General features: G+C 36.5%; 1 protein-coding gene across 1 annotated transcript; it reads right to left on the bottom strand.

Annotated features, from left to right (window-relative positions):
* Positions 1-215: 215 nt before the first annotated feature.
* Positions 216-18,515, bottom strand: LOC132129313 (tyrosine-protein phosphatase non-receptor type 22-like). The gene is made up of 28 exons (XM_059540859.1): positions 18,054-18,515; positions 14,246-14,354; positions 13,112-13,188; positions 12,838-12,933; positions 12,641-12,679; positions 12,290-12,361; positions 11,492-11,551; positions 10,845-10,987; positions 9,751-9,817; positions 9,578-9,655; positions 9,414-9,494; positions 9,121-9,236; positions 6,763-7,316; positions 6,580-6,669; positions 5,833-5,904; positions 5,682-5,753; positions 5,461-5,588; positions 5,326-5,353; positions 4,270-4,344; positions 3,129-3,188; positions 2,942-3,004; positions 2,709-2,839; positions 2,471-2,498; positions 2,224-2,286; positions 2,032-2,141; positions 979-1,009; positions 762-872; positions 216-581 (listed from the first exon to the last, which is right to left on the bottom strand). Exons 1-28 carry the CDS (start codon positions 18,153-18,155, stop codon positions 520-522), a joined length of 2,718 nt encoding a protein of 905 aa, XP_059396842.1. The 5' UTR covers positions 18,156-18,515; the 3' UTR covers positions 216-519.
* Positions 18,516-18,748: the final 233 nt, after the last annotated feature.

The raw sequence follows: 18,748 nt of genomic DNA, 5'->3' as shown, positions 1-18,748 counted from the left end.
ACAGTTGAATACCGTCACAAACCGTAAACTTGATAATAGATATTCACAATCTTCTGTCATTTTTCATCCCTTTCAGACTTACATGGCAACAAATGCACTGTTACCAAGTCCAACATTATGTGACATAGAAAGGCTTGATTGGCCACGGTAAAATCCATTAAAATCTTACCTATGAAATTACAAAAGTGTCTACTTTTAGAACATTCAAGCTTTTATTATCTTTAGATGCACATTTGTAATAATTGTATATACATTTTAGTTGCATAAAAATGCAACATGCTTTAATATTAAAAGTCTTAAAAGGCTATTCTCCTGCATTATACCTTCATAGGATGTAAAAGCCATTAATTAAAGAACAGTCTTTAAAAATGTCAATTTTTTGTGAGGTCCGTAGTTGGCCTTCTTTCCCTCAAAAACCACAATGCTTATCTATCTGAGCTGAAAGAAAACTTTGCTCAGTTAATCCTCTTTTGAACTGTCTTTTGAGGCTGTTTTCCTTTTTTTCACCTTCAACGTGAACTAGACCCATGTTCCTGGCTTATTTCGTGGGCCTTTTGGTTTTCCAAAACGAGATCCAAAAGCTGTGGAATAGGAAAAGGGTCACTTTCAGGTACAGGCAGAGTGCTACCACTCATCAACCAAAATTGAAGAAATGTCAAATAGAATAGCTCCATATTCTTGCAGCTTTAAAAGTCTCAGAACATCAGTTTGAAATCATATTTGGTCATTTAAAAATATATTAAAAAGGGGCGATATCTTACAAAATAAGAATCCAACAGCGGCACCATAGGATGGTGGAGCAGACTGAGGCAGGGCTGGAGACGAGGCTGAGGGTGGGCCCGGGGGCGGGATTGGAGGCGGGGCCACTTTTGCTGCAAATGACAGGTGCATGATGTTCAAGCCACACACAGCTGCTTAATTCAATTTAACAGAATAAGTTGTATCAACATGAAAAGTAGAAGTGGTTATTATACATACACTTCTGTTTTCCTTTCAGAAACTTAATACTCTGTAAGAAAAGAAAATATGTATTGACATTTATAGAATTCACTTTTATCCAAATCAACTACTTTTATCCAACTATCCAACTACATGAGAGGCCATTCGCATAGATGTGATTTTACACTGAAAAATTAGAGAGGCATGGTAGTGGAATAAAAAAAAAATTATGAATGGTCCAGAGATGCATAAAAAAAGAAGTTTTACTACTTTGAAACTTGAGTGCCACGTTTTGTGTGAGATGCTGCAAAAGACGCAAGCACAGCAATCAAACAAGTACATTAAATGAGTTGTAGTGCAGTGACACTGAAAAGTATGCAGGGTCTCAGGCACGTTTGTAAAGTTGTATTTCTTTTCATTTGACATGGAATATTAAACGCTTATGCACAAGGTGCTGAAAAGGCAGCAAGACATGGGACAACAGTCCAAAACATCTCTCTAGCACTATTACATTGAACAATTATGCAGTGCAATGTAAAAACATATTCTGTGTGAAAAGCCGTTTTGGGGACATTCACATAGAATTTGTTTTTTGCATTGAGAAAACTTATTTTACTAGACATTTTTTAAAAGTTAAACCTCTTTTAACTTCAGCTCTGCATCAAATATATCTGCCTAGCGCATGTTTAAAGACATTGGGAAAGCAGTACAGTGGAATGTGAAAATGTGTTTTGTGTGAACAGCCCTTAACTCAGAGACTTAAACAAACTTTAAAGAGAGATGCAGAACAGACAAGAATCCAGGAACTTTAATCAGTTAGGGTGTTTGGAAATGTGACATACGGTGCACATTTTTAAAAGCTGAACTTCTTTAACTTGACATGGCAATTAAAAAAAAATATATGGAAAAGCTGTGCAATGGAATACAAAAACACTCTGTGTGAACGGCCCCTTTAAAGTGTATTCAATCCAGGCTGTTTTCAGTATGTGGGTTCAGTAATACAAAATAAATTCACCATCAATAAACTAAATGTAAAGTTTATTATGCCATGCACTTGACATGTAACAAATACAGAGACTTAAGAAGTTGAACCTTGGTCCTGGCCTTGCTGACCAGTGAAGTTTTCTCTCCCCCTCTGTCCGACTGGTTCCCTGTTGGTCCTGTAGCTGCCGGCTGGCTGCTGGGTGCCATCTGGTGCTCTACTGTATTAGCCACAGGGCAAACAAAACTAAGGTTATGTAGTAATGGTTAAATTACTGTTAAGGGACTGATGTTGTTACTCACCTTGGCCTCCAGCTGCTATGGTTACACAGACAGGCAGAGTCAGCGGAGCCACAGATAGAGACTCTGTAAAATTAAACACAGCTGTGTACACATAGATCCAATAATAGTGTGCCCTCTTTATCTCTGTCGCACAGTGACACACACTACACTGCAGTGCACTCAAGAGGACAAATTTGCTTGTACATGTTATGTTGTAATGACACTAGTGACTGAGATGTGGGAGGACACAATGGAAACACCAACCTACCTTGTTTTGAACTTTTTGCTCTGACGCTCTGTTAGAAAATGACACATTTTAGCAAGAATGAGTCAAGCATTGATCATACAATAGGAAAATTATAGCACAGCATTTCTGTACAGCTTAAATTAAATTAGAGGTTTGTTTCTTCATGTCTACATGCTTTGAGGTCAACTATATGCTGTAGAGTACTCCCAAAGGTTGACAAATTCACTTTTATAGAGTATAAAGGTAAATGCAATGTAACCTTGCTTCGGGTCCAAGATTGATCCAGGAATGATCTGGGCTGGGAGCTGCCTGACCATTCAGACGATGTGCCCACTCTCGGTCTGTGATGTTCTGCCTCAGCTGGCTGACAGAGGGCGCTGTTATCTGCCACTTTAAGAGGAAAAACGACAACAACAACAAATGTTCAGCTTTGTCAACAAATGAAGATGAAATTTTTGTTTATATGTTTGCTGTAGGTTCTGTATACTGCACCTTTCACTGTGTGAAAAAGGAACGATTCTGATGTTCTTTCAGGAAGTGGTGGAGTTACACTTTCTTTGTGAAACAAAACCGCAAAACAGAGTGTGAATTTGTGTACATTTAAATCAGCAAAAATATGTTGTATGTTGGAGAAAACTGAACAATTATAATGGTGTAGGCTATGTGTGTTATACAGTACCTGTCCCTGGAACTGAGCTGAATCTCTGCTCATGCGGTGTTGGGGTGTGTAGTAGAGATTCTAATGTAAGAAATAGGATGAAATAGCCTTTATTTAAACAATCAACCAGAAAGAAACTGACAAAACTTCCTTAAATACATTCAAAGTTGTTTTAGAACAAGTCTATACTATGGGAAGGAAGTTGCAAAAATGTATCCTCAGTGTTGCCATGAAATTGTACTTTAAAATGTCCTAAGAATCGGTAATGAATTATATGGATAGATTTGTTGTTTTAAAGGTTTCTGTCAATCAGCTTGACTTGATAACCAAAAATTTAGACCTGAGACTAGAATTAAAATGTACAATTCACAGCCGAAATTATTCTGCAGCGATTTGTAGATCTGAGAGACCTATCCTGTAAAGAATCGATAAAGGCGCTGGTGCCCACTGCCCAGTAAGACAATTTGGACAACTTGGCTGTATGTATCCCTTCTAGAATTGTAAAAGTGAAGACGAATCCACACTGGAAAACAATTGGTGGGGAATTTGATTAATTGATTAAAAGGCTCATTGGGATTCATTTACTGATTCATTTGTTGACTCTTTCTGTAAATTACATCATTACCAGTAGGTGGCGACTAGTGAGAAAGTTCTATTACTACAGAGGCAGCTGAGCAATAACTGAACAGCAAAATGTCTGTCTTTGAAACAAGAGGTAAGTAAGTGAACACTTGAATACTTATTAATCTTGAAATATGCAATGACAAAATGTATTTATTTTAAGCGACAATAACCTAGGTTTTCACCTCAGCTAGCATTCAGCTCAGATAACAATGTTTTATTTTGGTTTGTTTATTAATGTTGTATATAAGGTTTCATCACCTTTCTTTCACAAGTGATTTGACTCCCAAAATTCTAGATTTGTATGGTATCTTGTTTGCATAGTTGTACTGTCAGTTTTTTGTACTCATTTCTGAAGGTAGACACATTTTTAAATGGCGTTAAATATGCATATGTAAATAAATATAGCATGTTGTCACTTGTTTTAATGGTGAAGTCACCTAGCTTTAACACCAGTGTACAACTGTGAATTTATGCAAACTATATTTGAAATTACATTTGTTCTATGCACTATTCCTGTTAGACTGTAATTTAGTCTTACCCTGAGGTTGTTTGTACAATAGGGGAGGAGGACTGTGACTTGTGATTGGAAAAGGACTGAGTGGAGCAGATGATGCTGCAGAAAAAAAGAGGTTGTCAAGATTGTAACAAGATTTATATATCTTGTCTATGACTTTGAAATCCTGAATATACAGTGGAGATCGAAATTAGAGAACAGTCTATAAATACTTTATTTTATTTTTTGGGAAAAAATGTTACTCTTCATTCCTCAAAGTTTGAAGGAATATTATCTGTAAGTATCCCAGTGTTTTACTAACGTTTAATCAAGGCATTTCAACAAAAACCTTTATTTTGTGGAAAACACAGTGATCAAAATTAGTGAACAGTAACAACTGTAACATGAAAGAAGTGTTACAGCTGTCAGAAATTAGTAGGAAGTGTAGAGGCCCCTGCTTTGAATGACCCCAGCAATGACATCTACGGCTGGGGGACATCACTAGTTTATCGCACCGCGCTGGTGTGATCTTGGTCCACTTCTCTTCCAGTCTCTTCCATAGTTTTATACCCTGTTCATCGTCTGCAGTGCTGAACCAGTTCCCCTTTGAGTGTCTCTGAATTGTCCTGTATTCTCGTGTATCTGTCTTTTGCGGACAACTAGCCTTTTTTGGGGACTTGAATTAGAATGAATTAGTGTCATTGTACAGCTGCAATATTTGGAATGACCAGCTTCTCTAGCAGTGGTTGAAAGGGTCACCTGGACTGCCTCCTGTTAAAGGGTTTAATTCGCCTTAGAGCAGCCTGCCATCTTGCCATCAATCTCAGTGCAAATTAGAGGAATGCTGCCAGTTAAATAGGATTTGTCATTATATTTAAATAAACACCAGTAACTTTTAGGTCTCTGTAAGTGTTCTCTAATTTTGTTCTTTTTTCAGATATCTCTTTAAGGTTTTTAATACTGTACTTCTGAATTAATGAAATGCCTAAAAAACTGCCCTCCTGCTCCTGTTAATATAACTTCCAATACAACTAAGCAGTGACCTTGAAATTGCAGGTTGTTCTCTAATTTTGATCTCCACTGTATATATGACTGACTTACCTGGAAGTGACATTCTAAATTTTAAGCTCTGAAATAAAGAAAATAATTTTATTTACGATTATATTGTTTAGGTCGGTTGTGTTCTATTAATAGGCTGAAATGATTCATTAGTCTATTATCCCTGCTCCCTCTCACCTTGCTCCTGGACCAAGATCGTTTCATGTCTGTCTGAGCTTCATTAGTTTGCCCAGACCATTCTAGAGATTTCCCAAGTCTCATTACGACATCCCGTGGCTTTTCCTGTGTCACATTTTGTACCAGATCTGTTGAAATTAGATAAGGACAACTTGATAAGGTGCAAAGAAGGGACCAGATGAAATTTGTTGTAGATTCATCCCTGCTCATCTTTGTCATACCCTCATCTGTGGCCAATTCAAAAGACTCTGGAGTCCTCTCAGGCAAGGGGGGCACAGGTGAGGGCGGGTTGTCTTTTATAGAAAACAGGAGCATTTACAGGTGCTGTCCATCAAATCTATACACAAATTTTCACGTGTGCATGATGCTCACCTCTGTTGACACTCTTGGAGTCTGAGTTGGTTGGGATCATCAATGTCAACATCTCTGTGTTTTCACTGATATCTGGAAACAAGAGCATATATTGTGGTATAGGTTTAAAAAATCTTATTTAATAGAAAATGTGTAAAATGAATGTCTTGAAATATCAGTTTAATCAAATGAGAATCAGTGTTGTTATTGTTACTATAGCTAATAAATAAAACCAAAACTATTATTAAAACCATTTTCGTCAACTAAAATAAGAACTAACATTTCAGGTAGCACTTTTCTTTAGGCCTAATACGTTACATTATAATACTTAATTTTATTTTAAGACCTTTAGAAAGTATAATGCACTATAATGCATGATGATCAAACAATGGAATCTGCAAATGTTGCAATGCATTTTAATTTGTTTACAATTATTTATGTAAATAAATAATGCATTTCAGTGAATTATGAATACCTTGATACATTACGTAAAGGCTTTAAGTGTTATCAAATTACGGAAACTGAAATAAATTGAAATTGAAATGAAAATTGAAATAAAATAAATGAAAGCTAAATAGAAATATTAAAAGCAAGATCTAATAAAATTGACAACAGCACATAAAATTACTAAAGCTTAAACTAAAATTTAAATGCTAACTGAAAATATGAAAAAAAGGTAGTTCAAAATATTAATAAAAAACCTGTAATAGTATATAAAATACAACTAAAATAGCATTGGTGAGGATATACATTTAGAGTTGGACTAACCGTTAATTTCATCTGCCAGCATATATGACTCAGGGGTTCGCTCTGGCAAAGGAGGAGGTGTGTCTTCATCAGATGAAGGTGTATTTGCATCTTTATTCAAATTATAAAACAGGAAATTATCATAAGTGATCCATCATAATTTTTCAGAAAATAATTTGTTAAAATAGTCATAGATTGTCATACCTTTGTCTTTGCAGTCATGTTTTGGCAGTTCTAACACATGATTATTAAGAACTAAACTAGGAATTGTGAAACAAGGGTTCTCTGTCCATGTTTCACAAATCATAGAGTCCATAACACTGTGATTGTCACTACCCGGTGGAGACTCGGGGCCAAAATAAGGATCTTCCACAGTGAAGCAGACTGTGCTGGGGATAATAGGGTTGTGGTCTTTGGCAGCAGGACTAACATCTTGGATTTCTGCACACTCCAGATCATTTATATTCGGCCACAGCTCTTGTACTAGGCTGATGGGACAGTCTGAACATTTAGTTTGGGTGAGATCATAGTTGAAGCTGGTGGATGGCTCAGTTCTTTGAGATCCAGGGGTTGTAAAGTCTGTTTGAGGAGTTGGTGCTATGAATGACCTCTGATCTTTAATCTGGACCCGTTCACTCGTTGTATTGAGTATTGAGCTTGACTCTTGACTGAATGGTTGTGAATGAGGCTGTGGCCAAGAAATGACATCGTCTGTGAATTGACTGAGTTCTTCCATTGAATTTTCCAGCTTGGTATTCCTGTCGCAACAGTGAAAGATTTTATTATGATTAGGAATACCACAAAGACAGTCACAATGTGTCTTAGGGTGTGGTTACACTTGCAGTTTTGTTCTCTTGGTTCTTTTGGTCTGGACCAAAAACGAAAATTATACATTTAGTTCTACTTCGCTAAGCTTTCACACTGTCTTTCTTTAAACCGAACTTAAAAGATCCAAAATAAAAGGCAAAAGGATACAGTCACAACCTGATTGGACAACATGATGTTATGATGTGTATTTGCCAATCTACACAAACATCCAAAACTGATGTGTGCTGGGCTAAATGCACTCATTGTAAGTGTGTACTAGTGCTGTCAATCGTTTATAAAAAATTAACTAATTAATCACACTTTTTTTATTTTTTTATTAATTGTGATTACTCCCACCTAACATTCAAGTTTTTTTTTGCCGTGAGTATTATGCCACTGCATTTGTGCATGCAATTGAAGAGTATGTGCTACAAGCACAATATAACGGCTGATAGGACAGGAAAAATCATTTTACTGACATACGGCCTGCCAACATCTCATCTTTTCATGTTGAAGGTGAAGTGGACGTAAAGACGTTCCGCATCTTAATAAACGCAATTGTTGTCGAGAATTAATGCTCCATCCCTGCATTAATTGCATTAAATATTTTAAGCGTTAAATTATCACATAATAATCGCATGTGTTAACCTGTTTTTATACAGTCTATGGTGTAAACACACCAATTTTGAAAAGAAGAGAGATTGAGAGATTCTAAATTGTGTAAACAGCGGCAGGAATTCCTCTGTTGCACACACAAAGATCTGCTCTAAGGCAGTTCCGATTCCTTCACTGAACTGTAATGAGCAACATATATCATATGACGAGAAGAACATTCTTGAGCGTTCAGTCATTTTTATGGTCGCATTTGTGACTTTCTGCATCAGAGTGTTTTTGGAAGTGCACCAAGGCACACCTTTTCAGGAGGTCTTGGTTCTTTTATTTGGTGCGCTCCAAGGTTCATATGGCAGTGTTCATATTTTTTCAAATGAACCACACTAACAGAGTAATCGCACGTTTTAATCAAACCAAACCAGCCAAGTGTGAAATTACCCTTTGACATGAAACAATTCAAGACTGTTGATTATATTTATATGTAAAATGTGAATCTAATATCAACCATTGGCGTTAATGTAAGGGTGTTTTTGAGCAGTGTCAGATGGAGGAGTGTTTGGAGAAACCTCTTGGAAAAAATTATTGGGCCAATCCCAGTTCCCACAATTATTATCTTGACCACCTGAGAATGCGTGTATGCAGCAGGAAATAACTGTCCCAGATCTGACAAAATGCTCAGTGTCCTTTATGCACACAAAATCTCTAATATCACTTTGGTGTGGTATTTGAGGCTAAGTGTAACACATTAGAAACAAGCATAGACCAAAATGGTGAGATGTAAAACTTTTCAGTGTAAGTTAAGTTACTTAGATATAACATGATTTGGTAGTAAAAAAAAAGTGTTTAACATTGAATTAGTGCAGAGATGAGTATGTGTGTTTTGTAAAATCTTTGCAACTGCTTTTGCAACTGCTGAACAGAAAGTTTATTTTAAAGTGCGAAGAACTGAAAATCTAAATGTGTAAACCTACACAGCACTGGGATGTAGTGTGTTCCATCAGGTATTAATAAGTTCGACTTGTCTTGACAATATGTATATATTATCTTAAGTAATGTTATCACAGCAGAAATTACATCATTTTTGGGTGAACTATTGCTTTCAAATCTGGATATATTGTATTAAAAGGAGATATTTCCTCATACCTGTGCTCAGTTTGAAGCAACGCTGTGAAGTCTCTCCCAGTCTCTGATTCAGAGTCGCTGAAATCTGAGAACTCACTTCCACTACTTAAGGTGACAGGAGAGAGGGAAGCTGGGACCTGATCAATGATCAAATTAAATTGTTAATTTAAGAATGCAAAAAAAAATAAAAAGGCTGCATGCCATATAAGGTCAGCAAAATTATCTGATTATGTTGTATAATGTATCATAACTGGGAAGCAATATCAATGGGAAACAAATATATAAAATAAAGCAATAATGATGGATCATCTAACCCCTCTTTCTGGTTCATCCATTGCTTCCAGATATCTCTCAAACAACAATTTGATGGTCCTGTATACTAGTTCATATTGTTCCTATGAGGAGAAGAAATTATTTAATTATTTAAGTTTTTGTTTATATTGATGATGGCAATTTAAGAAGAAACTAAGTTGGTTACCTTAGTCTGGACCACAGAGGGCCTCTGTGTACGCATGTCCTTTACCAGTTCAAAGATACAGAAATTCTCTGGTATCATCTAAACAAGAGCAAATAAGATCAGCAGCTTGTCAGAATATAGATTATAATGCGCCAGTATAATGAAAGCTTCAATCAGATGTTTTGAACTCTTACCTGTCTCTTCAGTAGATTCCAGGTATAGTCAATGGCACACAATGCACCTGTTCTTCCACAGCCTGCACTGCAAACCCAAGAGTTTCAATAGAATGAGCCACAGTGAAAACACAATTCTCTTTTCGTATGAGAGTAGTATATGAGTTTTCTACATAATGCTGCTGTGGAGTGATGGAACATTTCAAGTCAAAGAGCTGCCTATAAGGTGCTCTGAATATTCTGTATAGAAAAACGTTTTAAAGTTAACAGCGTTAATAATTTAATTACATGGTTGAATGTAGCTAATCTTTAAAATATCCTTATAAAAAAATATCCATTTATGCATTATAATGTGATGACAGAATGTAAGATAGAATTTTAAATATAGCTATTTATTGGATATCAGCCACAACATGAAAATAACTGAAAACAGAAACGTATTCATATATACATATATATATATATATATATATATATATATATATATATATATACCTCCATGGGTGAGACTAAAAGATTGGTGCAAAGACAACAATTATTATATCTTCATAACTGTCTTAAAGGTCAATTGAGCTTGTACAGGATATTAAAAAAATAATAATTTCTAACGGCTGCAAAAAACCTGGGGATTTATTTGTTTAATCTTGTTTGTTTATATATATATATATATATATATATATATATATATATATATATATACTCTTATTTTCGTGGTGTGTATATACCTCCAAGTATTGTCTCTTTAAAATAAATACAAATTTGATCACAAAAAAAAAATATTTCTGAAATGTGGCAGTAAATTCAGTCAAAAGTCTTTGTGAATTGCATTAACTGTCATTGTAACTCAGTGTTAGCAGAAGTGCAGATAGTTGTTGGGGCATTTGCATGTTGTTGGTCAACCACCAACACATTTCCTGTGTAAGAAATGGAGGTGGGCTACTTCCATGGTTACCGATACAAACAACCTGTTTGTATCAGTATCTTGTGTTCATGACCACGAAAAATGTACACCATGGCCACAATATGACCTCGGACTGATCTGATTAGCCCTTTAATGCAGTCATGGTAAAAATCTATCCTAACAGTCAACAATCACAGCAGATACAGGCATTTACCTGCAGTGAATACAGATGGGAATCTCGTCATGATCCTGGTAAATCCGCATGTCCTGCAGCAGCTCCAGGATGGCAGGAATGGAGTCAGGTACTCCGTGATCTGGCCAGTTCACATAGTGCAGCTGTTTCAGTGTCCGAGTCACCTGAAAATAACCAGTGTAATATAGACTGTTTGTTTATTCTGGTAACCTGGTTTTTAAACCACCACATTTTGGTGGCTTTCTTTTATCACAACAAAGCATCTGCTGAAATGTCAGCACCTGTCTGTGTTTATGTTTGTTCCACTGCAGTGTCTGTACAGTCTGATCTTTTTGACTATTAAAGCTGAATACTTCTACTCTTACGCATTGACATTTTCAAGGGAAAATCTATGAACGGGTCACAGGTCACCATGACACAGTATTTGCCCTAAAGCAGCATTTTTAAAGCTCATTAAACTTGACTTAAGTGTGAACACACAAAACATCTAATCAGGACAATGGCATTTTTTTTTATATTGTTTTATTTTTAAAGCAAGGATAAAAAGAAATAAAAAAACATTTAAATAGAGGTACAATTTTCTTGAATAAACTATAAAGACTGTAAAGTAGGGTACACAAAAAAAAAAATCAGTGCGGTGAAGTCAAGATCAAAGAAATGATACTTACTTGTTTAAATGTCACCTTCAGCGTTCGTGTCAAATATTCTCCCTTATTTTCATCAGACTCCTGGACAAAATCAAACATGTACATGACTTGAAAGCTCATTGGATCAGTAAATTGCAGATACTATTTTGGCTAATATTATTCAATAGTGAAAACCATAGTGCTAAAATGCTAATTGTACAACCCTTAAATATAACATAATTGTTTTTAAGAGATGCACCAATATAAAAAATCTGGTATAAATAAACTTTTTTAAGTGCTACAAGTGAATTTAGGCATGTAGCACAAAATTATGAAGTACAATATGAAACATTGATATTCCTTTTGAGATTTGCTAAAGATTGCATTCAGAAGTGTTACTACATTAACTTGTTACATTAACGGTGAAACACCTCTGAATAATCTATACAAAAAAATTACTTCATATTAAAAAAAAAACTTTTATTAATGCAGGTGGGTCTTATAAAATGGCAAAGGTAATCTAAATGTAAAATTAAGGCAACCTTGCACAATTAAATATTCAGTTTAGACTGATACCAACAACAAATATAATACTGATAATTTGTGAGCCCTGATAGTACTGACAATGTGTGTGTTTTTTTTAAACAGTAACATTTTTGTTTGTTATAAATGTCAACATACCAAGACAATATAATGACGTTGTGAAAGAACGTAACATTGTACTAAGTGGTTCAAGATGTAGTGTTTTAGATACTGCGTGAATACTCTGAATCGGGCTTGAACGCAATAAAACACAAGGACAGAAAGTTTGGTGTGAGTGAGGGAAGAGGTGTTTCTTACATAGTATATGGTAAAGGGCTCACAAACAAACACATCATTCTTTGACTCCGGCCAGTAACGCTCACATTTTTTCTGAAAAAAAAAGAGATAATGCAGCATTCACTCTCAATTGGTTCGCTTCTGGTTACTTTATGAGAACTTCTACGCTGAGTGCATGGCAGCACTTTAACCATATCAAAAGTTGTGAAAGGGTGGGAGCTCAAGATAAAAAAGAAGTAGAAGAAAATGACATGCTTGATGCATTGCCTCACCATACTGAGCCAAGAAGGATGTGGTTAATAAAAAATGTTTTCTTTTAAACACAGTGACTGTCAACATTTCCCCTATAACACACTGTGAGTTACAACTTACCCTTCCCATTTCAAACTCCCGGCAAGCCATCACAATAACCTGCAGAGAGAGATTGCGATATTAGAAATGCATTTCTTTAGATTTCATTGTGTGACTGTTTCTCCTTGGCCTGAGATCTCACCCAAAGCTCTAACAGGTTGGACCTGTTTTCTACAGGAAGTGGAATGTGTGTGAAATGGTCATAACTGAGCGCTTACCTGCACGTTGTATTCCCAAAGCATCCTCCAGAAGTCAACCACAGTGTTTGGCAGCGGGCCTTGTGTGGCAATATACGCCCTAGAGCCCAACACTCCCTGAAATAAAAGAGACCTGAATCCTCCTGAATAGCACTGATATTGTCAGTTGTTGTTCAAGCATTACATGTTCTGTTTAATCTGATCAGTGTATAGGTGTATACTCTTCAAATCTGGTAAAGTATTAGATTTTGTGTATAAATGTGCATAACTTGATATCTTTCTTGCACTTCCTTACCTTAATGAAACTAGCATTGATGTAATCTGTGTCATGTTTGGATGTGACGAGGGAGAGCTTCACTCTGCTGTGATCAACTGTGAGAAAATACAGCCATCAGCATCTCTAGCACATCATGTTTTTCTAATCTTTACAATCAACACTTCCCATGTTTTTTTGTGCCACTGCAAACTTTCACAAATCTTGTGTTAATCTCCCACATTGCTATCCGTGTTTGTCTTTGGCATTGTCTACTATGATGAAATACATATTTTAAGATATAATATACCCAGACAGCACACAAACATCGCATAGACATATATTTAATGTATGCGTTTTCATTTCAAAGATGTTTTAGAGTGTTTGTTCTTCTGCAATGCACCTCTACAAGGTTCACTGTAAGATGTTGACTAGATATTTAGAGAACGTCTTTATGATGCTTATGATTTGGACCACTCGCTGTATGAAAAATGCTAACATAAAACATTTACATTTATACATTTAGCAGGCGCTTTTATAAGCAACTTACAAATGAGGTAATGCAGCAAGCAATGAATCTTAAAGAGACAATACCATGAGAAGCACTTTCAATACAAAGTTTTAACCATTGTTCAGAAAAGTACAAATTAGAACAGGAAGAAATTAAGAATAGTGAAAGGATAGAAGACGTTTTTTCAGTTGTTTGTTTAAAAAAAAACCCTGTTAAATGTAAACGGTTAAACTATAAAATGTATGGTTTTTGCAAGTAAACACTATGAATTCTTATGTAATTTGCAGTGAAAAAAAAAACAATTTTCTATTTTGACACCACGCTGTAGTAGTAGTTAGTATAGTTTACAATATAAGGAGATTTTGATACTTTAATAAAATGTACGGTTATGTTGTAAAATATGCAGGCACTAAAATGCCATCCCTTAATACATGAAACATTTTCCATGTACTTTTTTATACTGAATTTCTGGCTACCATAACTGCTTTTTTTTCTTTAAATGTAACAGGATATTTTTAGTATATGTAAATGTGCTTTTTTTAATGTTTATAATTAGTACACAGATACTAGCTTTCCAGATGTGAGCTTAGTGGGTATAATATATAGTAGAAAATAGTATACTGTACTGTACTATAGTATATTCAGATGTCAAATGGGATACTCACAGGGAACAATGTCTTTGTATCTGTTCTTTTTCACATTGTCTTGTTTGTCCGCGACTGTGGTGGGGTATGTCCTCTCCGCACGATATTTAGTAGACTGTCTCTTCAGTTTCTGTTTTGAGCAAGTTACAAAATATCACGTTATGATTTTGTATAAGTTTGTGCAATACAACTTTTGTATTCTGTCATCATTTTATTTTCTGCTTATATTGTAGATAGTCAAAGCCAGATTTTCAGGACTGAGCTGTTAATACTGCTATCATTTTAAAAGACAAAGCAGAGTAAGAAAACCTCCTGTGTTTGAAACAGTCTTACTTTCCATGTATTTGACATCTCAACTGTAATAGTGATCTGAGAGTAACAGACTAAAGTTTAGAGCCCTGTGGTTAAGATCTGTCAAAACTAGATATGTCTGGCTGTGTATGTGTGTGTGTGTGTGACTGCCACAATATGCATGTGGGATGTAGCATCACTCTCCTGTGAGTCTCTCTGCGCACAAGCACCTTGATCAGACCAAGAGACTTTCCGACCACAGCTGAGCTTACGAGAACCCTCATGAGCCCAACAGACAGTGAGCAATATAGCAAACTGAGTAATTAGCATGGGATCTCTGAGTCGAAACAGGCAGGACTGCGTATGAGGAACCAGCCCCTCCCACTGTAGGAAACCCTCGTGTTTTGTCCAAGAGTTTTTTATACAGTGACATTTTTCCTAAATTTATGTCCCTTGTGTGGGCATATATTGCAGATCAGCAGTGAGGACCAGTAGCTCTGCTCTCAGTGAGATGATAACTTTAGCTCTGCCGAATAGACAGTTTCTCTTCCTGTAAGCGAGTCGAATCACTATTCTGGCAGAAGTCTTGTTTGGCAGAAGTTTGACAGAGATAATAGAGCAGCATGTCCGAAAGTGCTTTTTTTAATCGGAGTAGGAAGAGACCACTTCATGCGATTAAGAAAGCAGATGGGACATATAGGGCCTTCCTCGTGGCCTAGTTTCACAATGGGAAAATCTGTATAAAGACACAAACTGAACACTTTGCAGCTGCTGTTGACTAAAAAACACTCTGTAGCATTCAGGCTGGACTAAAGAGCATGTTTTGTTCAGCAGGACAGGATAAAACTGTAGTGGCAAAGACAGGCATAAATCATCTTGGTACTGCAGAGTTGAGAAAATGTGTACAGATGTGTCACGCTTTACTGAGTTATAGATACAAGAGTCACATGTAACTTGGTGATACATTTTTAAGCCTTAAAAATGAAGTGATGGTATTTTTCAATTGTCATACAGGGCAATCTTGTGTTGTATGACAATCCAATGTTGTAACAGCAGGGTTTTTTTAATATTTCCATGCTAATGACCCCAAAATATACGTCATAGAATATATATGCAACATAATTTCATTTACAGAAACAAAATGTCTGTCATATAAAATAATACGATACGGATATGAGTGTTTATGTACAGTGCTTAAAGGGAAAGTTCACCCAAAAATGAAAATTAGATATTTATCTGCTTACCCCCAGGGCATCCTAGATGTAGGTGACTTTGTTTCTTCAGTAGAACACAAACCAAATTTTATTAACTCAAATCATTCCAGTCATTCACTGGTCACACAGTGTCAATGGTCCATTTGAGAGATAGGTGGCGGTAATGCACTTGTAAGTCTGCGATCCATCATAAAGCAAGAAGAAGAGAAAGATGCCTCACGCACCGCACGTCCTGATATTGCGGAGTTAGATGTGTTCCTAGGTCAACATATTTTGTTGACCCTGGAACAACATTTTACTCAAAAAATTTTGTCTTGACCATTTCCCTACACCTAAACCTAACCTTAACCATGAGTGGTCCTTAAAATCAGAGGAAATGATAGATGAATGACACTGATGTACAAGCACCTAACAGTGATTGTAAGCGTAAACTTCACAAAATCTATAAACTTGTTTGTGACGATTGGGGCGGGGCCGAGGGATGTGGGAACTCGAGCGAGGCCGGTGGAGTGATTGGGAAATCCGCGACACCTGCGACCCACCACCGGTCTCGAGTCCCACAGAGGAGATGGAAGGATATAAAACTGGAGCGACGACAGTGAAGGACGAGAGAGAACCAGGCCTGGGCTTTATTTTATGTTTTGGTTTTATTTTGTGCGCATCAGTCGTCCGTAAGGGGCTGATGCGCTGTTTTGTGTTTATTTTGATCATTAAAGTTTTCCGTTGATTGTCCGCCGGTTCCCGCCTCCTTCTTCCCGATGATTATGAAGTTTTTATTATTACATTGTTCTTCAAATCTGATTGGTTAATCACAATGTAGTTCCAGGGTCAACAAAGATGTTGTCCCAGGAACATGCCTCACTTGGTAAAATCAGGTTCTGCCTCACGCACCTGCTGCTGAGAACACGCATAGGAGGATGCACTCAGGAGAGTTCTAACAGTTCAGACATTGCGTGAATAAGAGGTAAAAAACTATATAAATACTGTTCAGTTTCTTGCTCAGACCGATCGTTTTGTGTCTTTACACGTGTTTTTTTTTTATTATTGTATGTTTTAGCCGTGATTCCCATTCACTTACATTATAAGACTGAGAGACTGCAACGGTTTGAGTTTAAAAAATCTTGGTTTGTGTTCTACTAAAGTTGCTTACATCTTAAATCCCCTGGGGGTAAGCAGATAAACATCACATTTAATTTTTGGGTGAACTATCCCTTTAACAAATTCATTAGACCACCACCACCCAATGTTAGGTTTGTGCCACAGCTGCCCTAAACTATAATTAAAAAAAGAATAAGTTCCCCTTATAACATTTACCTCAAAATGCTACACTGTAGACCCTGAGAAGCACACATTTGACATTAGCTCCACTATTGTTCCTGTAGAGGAACAGCACAGTACTAGCGACGTCAAGGCCATGAGATTAATTCTTGAACACTGATAAGACATTTACTTTTTTAGAAGTTTGTATTGGTTTAGTTTAGGTGAAGAAATACCTTATGTACTTATATATATATATATAAAAAAGTATTTATATAAGCATACAGAGAAACCCCACAGTGTTATTCTAAAACCACAGTCCATCCATCACTGCCTGACATCGTGTTTCACTCTAAACACTGTAAGCGGATTTGGAGGAAAGTGTCTGGCAAGTAAATAAATGTAAATAATAATAATAAAACATCTTAGAAGAAAAGGTATTTTTGCATTTTCTTTGCATTTTTGCATTCTTTGCAAGTTTGAGTCAAAAGCTCAGAATAGGTCATGAGTAACTTCCTCTCAGTTACCATGGCTGTTCACATGGATATCTGACAGTTGACATTCGATGGGAATCGCATATGAAGGTTATTTTGGTAACAAATCTAAGCAGCAGTGAGACAAATGACTACTTCGGGGTCCAAAAGTACCTTGTTGTGTTGACTCAATAATAAATTAGTTTGGTAATGAATATCCACACCAGGTTAAAACATCTTGTACAAAAGCATAAAGCGAGAGGCACTGTATTAAGAAGAGGAAGTCCACACTTAGCCATTTAAGCCTTTGTATCAACTCTGCCCAGATATTGTTTATTTTTAGCTAACTTTTGGCACATGCAATGCTGATATTGTTATTAATTCAGTTCAATTAAAGTCAATTAATTTAAAAATCTTCATATTGCCGCACAAACATTACATGTAATGTAAAAAAGCAAGATTGTTTTAAGCCTAGCATACAGCTACCCCATACAGGTGTACGTTTGCATCTTTTGCAACCTATGCACTGTCACATAACATGAATCTGAATATCTGAAAACATATTTTATCTAACGTATTTAGTAAATAACTTACCAAAAACTCTCCAGCAAAGCCGTTCTCTGCCCCTTCCTCTTCTGCTTCCTTGCTGGTGATTTTGGCCAATAGGTCCTTCAGAATGTGGGCTTGGGCGTCCATGGCATGATGTGTGACACAGCAGCTCCCTCTGTCATGTCAGAGATTGGGAAGATCGGTGGGCTTCTGAAAGGAGTCCATATTTCACTTTCTCTCTGTATGTATTTTGTATGTCTGTAGTTGAGTAGAGGAACTGTGCGAAGTGTCGTCACGGAAGCAGTGGCAGCAACAGCTCACAGGTTCTGTGGTCAACTCTAAGTATCACTATGACCCTCTCCGCCCTTCATCTCTCTCTTCAGTTTCTCTTGCTTTTTTTCATTGCTGCATATCTTGTAGTGTTTATTGTCTGTTCTGTGGCCTTCTCTCGGTTTCTCTGCCTGCCTGTTTCTTCCTGTCCAACACTTTGTAGCACAAGGTCTTAGAGCCTATACCCCCCCACAGGAAGCTTTTGTGAGTGGGTGTGTGCTTGTATGTAAAAAGATATTGAGAAAGTCAGTCATTTGCTTCATTGCTGAAAGCAGCAAAGCCAGTTTGATGACATTCAAAGCAGTTTTGGATGAACTAGAATTTAGAGAATGTGTACATGTTGACACACCAGAGAGACATGTGTATCTCTTGCTTGGAATAAATGTATTCAGGTAGTTGATCTGACATAT

Source organism: Carassius carassius, chromosome 46, assembly GCF_963082965.1.
Source record: "Carassius carassius chromosome 46, fCarCar2.1, whole genome shotgun sequence".
Taxonomy (NCBI): domain Eukaryota; kingdom Metazoa; phylum Chordata; class Actinopteri; order Cypriniformes; family Cyprinidae; genus Carassius; species Carassius carassius.
The sequence above is the reverse complement of the archived record's forward strand: the minus strand, read 5'-3'. Positions and strand labels throughout refer to the sequence as shown.